Genomic DNA, 9,940 nt, shown 5'->3' on the forward strand with positions numbered 1-9,940 from the left:
CCACAGCAGCCAGGGCCTGCGACTAGTGTGCTTTATATGTGGGAACAGAAAGCATAAAGATTGTGGCACCTGAGTTCAAGAAGTAAAAGAGAAAGCAGGGTATTTGCCTACTTCTTACAGAAAAGAGATCTTCCCTACCAGCAAAATACGAGCTGGCCACCAACTCATGATCAAAACAGTGAATGACCAAGCACTCTTCCTATGAGTATAAATCAGAAAGGGGGTAAAGAAAGAAATTAGAACTGTAGACAGTAATCTTCCCTGTGGGTTAAGGCCGATATATGAAGAGATGAGGAGAGATTCTTTTTTTGTTCCACAACAATGACAATTAAGTGAAACAGTGTGAAAAGTGTGTGGCAACCATAAATCACAAAACAAAATTGAGATATTTACTGATATCTTTATTAAAGAAGGCATAGTCTTAGTACAGTTTCAATCATTCATCTCAACTTTATTGTTAATGACAGCTCTTTACTTATGATTCCCCTTTTCTCAAAATTCTTCATTCTCCTGTCTAACATGATAGCAAACAGATTCACTGCCATGGTTTCAATGACTTTCTACACCCTTTGGACTTTAAAATTTACATATTTAGTGTGAACTTTTCTCTTGACCTCCAGGACTGTGTATTTATTACATTCTTGTTATCTCCTATTGTATATTCCACAGACACGGCAGGCATCATGTGACCAAAACTGAATCTTTGCTATCACTCTCAGGCTTTTCCATCTCAGCAAATGGTAACATCATCTATCATGTCACTCAAGGCAGACTCAGGCAGGGAAATTATACCTGACTCCTTCCTCATCCTCACCTTCTATAGTCAGTCATAATGTCTTAATTCTAAATCTTTTCCTAAAACTTCAATTATTTTCATTCCCACTTAACCACCATGAAACAAACATCTATTTTTTTTTTTTTTTGTCTTGGACTATTGTAGTAGTAAATACCTCTTTTTAGCCTTGGTGAACTCAAAGATTATGAGTAATCTCTGGGAATTTACTGACTTTTTAATAAAATTAGAAATCAATAATATAAACCAAAGATAATACAACTGAAGAAATGAAAAGCCTCTGTCTACATGTATAAATAATTAAGTCTGAAGAAAATAATCATAGTGAATATTATAAAATATGTATAACTACATATAATAAAATTAATTTGTATAAAGATTTGTAAGAAATATAAACTTAAAAGGTGATTTATAAGCTTAAATAAAATACTGGGAAACAAGAAAAATTCAATATAAACTTTTTAATCTAAGAAACTAGAAAAAGCATAATCGAGTAAAAGAAAAAAAAGAAAGAATAAGAGCAATTACAACAAAACTAGAAAAATATTGAGTTAGTCAATGACCTCCGTAGTAAGTTTTTAAAAGAAACTAATTTATATCCACGCTTCTACAGAGCACACCCACTTACATGTACCTGGTAATCCTCATCATATTGGTAACTTCCAAACTAAAGTGATCCCCATCTGCTCATCAGAACCCTAGACTTGTCAGATACATAGACCTATTGTGCATATCACCCCCCAAATTTAATAGGCTAGAACTAAACTCAGCATTTTCTCTGTCAAAATACTGACATCCAATCTCTTATTTTCATATTACTTTTGCACTATTATATTTTTGGTGACCTAAGCTTGCCAATTTGTCATAATTGTCTTGAATTTCTCCTTCTTTTATCAGCTGCAGCCAATTGATTCAGTATTTATTTAATATATCTCATATTTCTTTCTTTCCATACAGTCCCCTTTTCACTGTCCTGGGCCAAGTGCTTATCACTAATATACAATACAAAATTTTTAATAAGCCTCTTGTTGCATTCCCAATCTGTAATGCTTACTATTGTTCAGTTAAGCATTCCATTCTTCAGGTTAGATCACCATTTTCTGTTCTTCAATGGTTCACTATTTCTTGTTGCAACTAGGCTATAAGACTTTAAGATGCCTCAAAATCAGTTCTCAAAATCTAATCGACATGATTTCTCATTTCTAGTTTACCTGTCTCCATGCCCCATGATATAATACTCATTATATATTAAATCTCATTATAGGGTAATTATATTGAAAACTGAAAGAAAGACCTCTTACTATAGAAGTGTAAATAATCTCCCTGGCATGGAATCAGTATTATATATTTATTTTCATTATGCTTTATTTTATTTAAAGCTGAAAATTTAGAGACTAACCTAAAAAAAGGGTTTATCACTCTATGGGCATTTTTAGCAGGTTATTTTATTGTCCTTTTTTTTTTTTTTTTAGAAAATGTTACTTGCTTAATGACAATTAAGTTGTAAAATTATTTTTTAGGATGGCAACTGGTCTTTGAAAGCAAACATTTGGCTCTGATTGTTATGTAGTTCGTTCCATAAAAGATAGGGAGGAAGCTTAATGTGTCTTGTCTGACATTATTGTAAAGGGGTTTATTAAGAACATTGGTGTAACTTGTACCAATCTGTGGTTTCTGCATTTTTCCTTTGGCTTATGTTTTCTAATTCTCTGGTCCCAAACCACATCATTTCTTTCTTAATTCTCTTTAAGCCGCATATTATCATGACAATATCTGTTACTCAAGACCCCTGAATCTCTTGCCAATGTCAATGGTTATTTAATATAATATTAGAAAGTATGTGATTGACAATGAAATTAGATCTCAAACTGATAGTTAAAACAGTGAACTAGCCTTGGTAAATATATAAATCTTGGGTTGTCTTTTTGCTCCTATTTTTTATATTGTCAAAAGTTCTTAGATTACTTTACAAGAAGATATCCTGATAGCATCAACTACAACCACAAAAATCACAACATTTTAAGATTAAAATCATTTAAAATAACCTGTTTTCTCACTTATAACCACTTTTTAAAATTATTTAATTTTATTAATTTAAATGCTCTGTCTTCTTGTATGTTTGTATCTACATTTTTGGTTTCATGAGTGTTGTTTACAAACATAGTGTCCTTTTTTACACAATTGCATTTTGTCATTCACAACTATAGCAATTGTTATTTTAAAGTATATACTAAGAATACATGTTTTTGCTTAACTAATATTTCTCCATTCCAATTTAAATAATTACATAATTTATATGACTTTAAAATAAAGTTTATAATATTTAAGTTATAGTAAAATTACACTTTTCTCAAGTTTAAAAGTTTATTCCTTATAGTTTTCAAAGCTTCAAAAGATAAGCCTTTAGTATTAACTTTTAATTCTTTAAGAAAATTTATTGGACCATCTGCATAAATAATTTTGTTGAAAGACTTTCACTTAAATAAATTTAATAAAAATGGACATTTTTTCAAAATATTAGATATTTCATCCATAGTCAATGGGAACAGAATAGATTTCAGAATCCTTTTTGCCTTAGAACTTTTTGAAAAACATTGTTTGCCAATTCTTTCCCATAAAGAAAATCACACAATCAAACATGTATAAACCCAAAGAGGAGACTGCAAATTTAGTTTTATATGTAGCATTCTTACCTTGACGTGAGATTTCTTAGCCAGCATCGTACATACACTGCTGTCTTTAACATTAATTTCTCACTGCCTGGTAACTCCTCCACTACCTAAAAATGTGCCCCACTAGCTCATAAACAATTATATCATCAATCCCCTCTGTGTGTAACAAGAGACCTTAACCACAGAACTGAGAAATAAAAGGAAGAATTATGCCATAAGTAACGACGGTGCCAGAAACCTGCTTTGCAGTGATTGGCTAAATGGGGCCAACCAGTTGAGTTTCATTCATCAGATTTGTTGAGTTAACCTACCAGCATTTTTTTTTTTTTTTCATTTTCTCTATTTTTCTTTTCTGAGGTCTCCTTTGATTTCATGCTGGCTTTTTAAATTGAGGATAAAGTTAATTCAGTTAACAATGCCACAGCTGGAATTAAGTATGCCTCTTCTCCTACCCTCCTACTGCTGAGGGGAGGGGCTGGTGCGGGCTGCTGGTGTCTGATTGGATGCCCAACACCCTTGAGGGCCGTTGCTGAATCAGTGGTGCCTCTAGCGACAGGCACGAAGTTAACTAATTATGAACATATGGTTTGGCAGACACCTTGTCAGCTTGCTGCTGCGTAGGTGTTTGGAAGGAGGTGAAGGGGGAAGTTTGAGGTAGAGGTGTGGTTAAAAGTCCCACTGACAAGCCTGGGGGAGATTTGATTGATCCTAATCTATTCTTTTTGTCAGGAATCAGCATGCTTCTGGCAGCAACAGCTTGGTAATAACAGATTTGTGGCCCTTAAGCTCTTGTGGTGATAGCCAGCACAGGACCAGTCAACTGGCTTCTTACAAGGCCCCCGTTTAATTGGCCACAGTGGTGGGGACAGAAATAGATGTTAGGTCAAGGTACAACACATGGCCTACCTGAAATGGCTCACAATGATCTGAGGCACAGATGTCATCTTTTATTGATGTGATTGCCGTCAAAGAATAAGAGAAGCTTTGAGTAAAAGGCTTCAGGAAAGCCCTTAGCAAGACCTATATAAATATACTATTTATAGTTAAAATACCTAGAGAAAAAGGCAGATGTAAAAAGGATTAGAAAGAAATATGGTAGGTTAGGTTGTGACTGGGACTGATGAAGAATAAAAGAGATATTCTATTTTATAGAAAAAAAAGTTTATTGGGAAATTAATAGTAGATAGTTTAAAATAATCTTTGGATTTTGTTTGTCAGATAATTTGGAAAATCATGCACACACACAATATTGAACTTCATAGCTATACCACATACACGTGTTTACATCATCCATAAATCTGTATACATGCTTCCTACACATCACTTGTACTAAAATGTTAGGATTCTGTAGTCTCTTTATCATAAAGGCTTCCATTCAAAATTATCCACGATCAATAGGAATATCATTGACTTTTTTCATTGATTCTTAGGCCTATTGTCTAAGTTTTATAAACGTAATCTAGAACTCTAAGTTTTCTGGATCCTCAAAAAATACTCCATGATTTCTATGAAGAGTAGTTTACCTACCAGGAAACATTTGCTCTTGAAAGATTTTAAGCAACTTGACCTTGGGCATATTGCTACCTTCTTTCAATCACAGTTTCCTCATCTGTAAATGGCACCTGACCTACCTAATTTCCAACAGAGGCCTTATGTGAGGATCAATTGAGTTAAGGCACATAAAGATTTTAGCAACAGACCTTATACAATTTATTTGCTAAATAGATGTTTGTTAAAAATATGACAAATATGTCCATATATTATTCTCCTGTCATTCTAATTATCTTTAGGTGGCCTGACATTTCAGAGTAATTTTCACAGAAACAGTGAATCCAAACCTAGGTGAGGATTCACCAAGTCTAAAAATAGGTAAAGACACTACACACAACAAAACTGTTCAACACAGTAAGACAGTCTCTTCAGTGAAGGGAAGGTTTCTTTAACCACTGTTCCTGCCTGCCCCGTACTGAGAGTTGATGTTGGGAGCTTACACATCAGTGCTACCTCTCTAATTTTTATAATCTTCAACAATGTGACCAAAACAGGATGGCTTTTCTTTAGACCCATGTTACATATCTAATTGGCTTACTGGTGTCAGTTGGTCATGGTGTCCTGAACACAGATGTTATATATTTGCTTATAAAAATAATTCTATTTTCTAGGCTTTTTATTTCAGCTGATGGAAGTTTATTGAGGAGATCAATAATAGGATTAGACCCAAAAGAATCTTAATTTCTTAGTATTGAGCTACTGCTAAATCCATATTTGGGAGGGGAGGTTTGTTTTATATTATTACAAATTATGAACTAAGATGGACTGCAATGTATTACTTTAAGCCCTAAATACATAACTTGGTTCTCTTTTTTTTTATTCACATAAAAATCCAAGTTCATCTATACCCTGGTAGTTTACTTCATTGTTTGTTCTTTCCAGTTAAGCAATTTTACTCATTAGAATATTTTATTTTTAAAGGAAATATCTATTTGAACCTTGCATAAAAACCTTTCTATTATTAATAATACTGTATGTTTTCATGGAATCATGTGTAACACTTAGATTATATATTTTACATACAATAGACAAGTTAAATATATCCTTTCCTGAGTATTATCTAATGTGTTGTTATTCACTGAAAACATCTAACTTTTACTTATCACTTAGATATAGAAACATCTTGTAGTTTTAAGACTTCACCAAGATTTACTTTAAATTGGAAGTGGAAATTTTAGGACCAAAGACTGCTTACACTAGAAGAAATTTAAACCATCTATTTATTTTATGTCTATAGAAGAGAATCAAGCTGATAAGTGGCATGACTTCCTCAAGTTCACATAATTGAAACCAAAACCAAGAATGTCTGTGTATCACATGTCTCTTACATGAAAATTTCTATTTGTAGAAGAATTGTATAGAAATACGCAATATTCTTGTGGAAAAAATCAAGTTGTCACTACTGCAATTTTATCTGCAAATAACAGAGCCTGATCTTGCTTAGAGAATATCTTTTTGTTTTCCTGCTTAGTACAAGGACTCGTCCTTAAATAAAACTTACATGTTTATCAGTTGTCTCAGAATTATAAGAATTCATGGTTACTAAATGTTTTAACAGGATATAGATGAACTTGGAATTTTATGTAACTAATAAAAGGAGAAATAATTTATGTATCTAGGGCTTAAAATTATGCATGGCAGGCAATCATAGCTCACAGTTTGTAACAATATAAAACAAATCAAACACAATAAAGTTTCTCAGTATAATTTTATCAGAATTCTCAAAAATTGTTATCTATGTTAAAATAGATGATGAAAATCATATTTACTTGCAACTGTAACATTTTCTACATTAAAAATTGTCTAGGTTAACAATGATTTGAAACCCATTTTTGTGGAAAGCTGGGGTTCCACAGTGAAATATTAAAGACGCAGTGAAGAACAAGGAGATGACTGAGCAGGCAGGAGTCTGAGCTTCTCCGCAACCCACACTCAAAAAGACAGTACTGTGGTTTTTAAATATGTCCACAACTTCTCTGACATTCTTCTCTTCAAGAGGTGGAGTGTAATAGCTCTTCCTTTAAGCATGGGCTTGGATTAGTGACTTGCTTGGAACAAATAGATTATAAAAAAAAATGATTAAGCGGTCATATTAGAACTCCATCAGCAAAACTGTTGTGGTTCCTGCCTTGTTTTTTCTTTGGAGCTCATTGTGAAGGAAGCTGGTTACCACGTTGTGAAGACACTTGGGCAACCTTGTCAAGAGTCCCATGTGATGACGAACTGAGCTCTTCTGCCAGCAGCCCTGTGGAAGCAAATCCTCTAGCCCAAGTAAATTTTAGTTGCCCATGGCCTTATGCCATGGTTTCAACCCAAGTAGGGCCCAGGTGCTGTAGTTCAATTGAATCTGATCCTGGCAAAGCCAAATTTATATGGATTTCTCAACTTCTCTTTCTACTTCAGTTACTCATAGCCTTGGACATACTTGTCTCTGTCTTATGTCCTTCTGTTCCCCCTTCTTCAATAACTCTCAACAATTACCCATCTTTTAGAAATCTTTTTCTAATCAATATTCATTGATAATTTATTCAGTTTTACGGACTATACTATTATAATTGTCAATGTACTTATGAAAAACCTAAGAGATAAAAGATTTCTTCAGGATCTCATAAATGTTGAAGTTACTACAGTTAGAACTTATATCTGATGTCTGATTCTAGCGCCCACACTCTTCACCCACTATGTGTATCTTATGTCCAACTTCAATTTTTTTTGTCTTTTTTTTATTGTTGTTCTTTACAATTGTCCCAGTTTTTCCTCCATTGCTCTCCCCTTCCCAAACGACCCCCATCCCTGCTCCAATCGTCAATCCACACACTGTGGTTCATGTCCATGGTTCATTTATACCTGTTCCTTGACTAGACCCTTCCCCTTCTTTCCTCCCTTCTCCCCCTCCCCTCTGGTCACTGTCAGTCTGTTCCTTATTTCCTGATTCTATTTTGCTCATTAGATTCTTGTATTAGGTATGGTCATATGGTATTTGTCTTTTGTCACCTGGCTCATTTAACTTTGCATAATTCTCTCCAGTTTCAGCCATGCTGTCATAAAAGGTAGGAGTTCCTCCTTTCTTTCTGCTGCATAGCATTCCATTGTGTAGATGTACTACAGTTTTTTTTTGTTTTTGTTTTTTTTTTAATCCATTCATTTACTGGTGGACATTTAGGCTGTTTCATTCAAAGTCCTTGTTCCTGCATCCGAAGTAATGAAGCTGGTATATTTGCAGTTGTGGGAATAGGTGGTGGGGGAGAGAGTTAGAAAAAGTGGGGGAGAGAGAGAGAAACACCACTCAGGAGCAAGAGCCTGAAAGGGCTAGAGAGGTAGATAAAGGACAGGCCACACTGAGCCTAATACATTGTGTTATGGATATTGCTCTCTATCATCAGAACAATGTGAAAACACTACAGGGTTTTAAACATGGGTGGACAATAAAAATAAAAATGCTATATATTTTTTTCCAAATATGTATTTCCACATGTATTTCTAAATACTTAATATGCTGTCTCATGGTTTTGAAAGGTCTGTATCTTTTTTGTTTAGCTAGTAATGAATGATCAAGTGCATGTTTTTAATTTTATAATTTTTAGTTTTTTTCACTATTTCTTCTTTATAGTCAGGCATTTTTAAATCTGGATAAGCACTCTAAATGGGAATTTGGACACTGATTTAGTATTCATTGGAAGACTTCTGAATACATGGAAACTTTGGACTCAGTCAATATCAGAATTTTTGAAAAGGAATGGATTATTTTGTCTTTGATTGCAGTAACATCATTTTGACTTCTAATTCCTCTTAGGCTTTTACTTTTTAGCCAGTGAAAACACCATGCCTACTTGTTTCTCCTTTTATTATTTATTATATTATTTATTTCTATCTCAAGAGAAATATCTTAGCCACCCAGGTCCTAATACTCTCATGCAGTACAAAGTAGATAAATAACAGCTTTTGTTTGTTTGTTTTTTACCTGAGATCATGGATCCTTGAGGGAATGGGCTCCATCTTGTCCACTTTGTGATCACTGTCAATTACTGCAGTATCTAGCATCATGTGGCTCATTTAATACATGTCATATAAAAGAACTTGCCTACACCTCTGTTTGAACATGTATATAACATGGAAGAGGGCTTTGGTGCTGGAATATCTGTTGTCAACTCAGCATATTCTCTATTCTGTTAAATCATTCTGCTACTGTCTATAGCAACTTTATCAAACCATCTCCACTTTCTTCAAACCTGCAACGGCCTCTAACCCTTTTACTGTTGACTAATGATGTCCACCTTGAATTCATTAAAAGAATATAAATAATCACAAAAAAGTCCCTACTTTTCTTGATGCCACATATTAATTTACCTATATCTGTAGTTTCCCTATGTTCCTTTTCCTTCCATATCTAAACTGTTAATTTTCCTATTTTAGATAGTTATTTCCACTGCTACAACTCATTGCATCATTTCTTCCTGGAAAGCTTGCGCTACTAATTGTCCCAGATGGCTGCTTCTATGAACTTTTAAAAATGCTTGTTTCTTTCATTTAAAAATACTTCCCTACCTCTTCTCTATTCCCTCCCATTAAATCAAATTACTTGGAGGAGGGAGGAGTGGGGAGTGGGAAGTCAGTGCTCAATGGGTACTGAGGTTCAATTTGGGAAAACAAAAGGACTTTTGGCCCTGGCTGGTGTGGCTTACTTAATTGGAGCATCATCCCTTAACCAAAAGGTTGCTGATTCAATTCTTCGCCAGGGAACATACCTAGGTTGCCGGTTCTATCCATGGTTCAAGTGTGTGTGGTCCTCAGTCTAGACGCGTAGCGAGGCAATCAATCAATGTTCTTATCTCCATACATAAAGCAATGAAAAAAAAAATGTCCTTCAGTGAGGATAAAAAAAAATGAAAGAAGTTCTAGAGATGGATAGTGGTGATGGTTGCAT

The 9,940-nt window shown here is 34.2% G+C and overlaps 1 protein-coding gene across 1 annotated transcript in view; it reads right to left on the reverse strand.

The window, feature by feature from the left end:
* GMNC (geminin coiled-coil domain containing) overlaps positions 1-9,060 on the reverse strand; it is a 41,217-nt gene extending 32,157 nt beyond the window's left edge. Inside the window, exons 1-2 of the mRNA XM_090286164.1 lie at positions 8,978-9,060; positions 3,918-4,011 (exon numbers count right to left, since the gene is read on the reverse strand). Of these exons, the coding sequence (XP_090142290.1) occupies positions 3,918-4,011; positions 8,978-9,060 (177 nt within the window). The remainder of the gene's footprint in view (positions 1-3,917; positions 4,012-8,977) is intronic.
* Positions 9,061-9,940: the final 880 nt, after the last annotated feature.

The sequence above is a fragment of the Furipterus horrens genome, unplaced genomic scaffold (assembly GCF_987537825.1).
Source record: "Furipterus horrens unplaced genomic scaffold, mFurHor1.1.pri manual_scaffold_1, whole genome shotgun sequence".
In the NCBI taxonomy this organism is placed as follows: Eukaryota; Metazoa; Chordata; class Mammalia; order Chiroptera; family Furipteridae; genus Furipterus; species Furipterus horrens.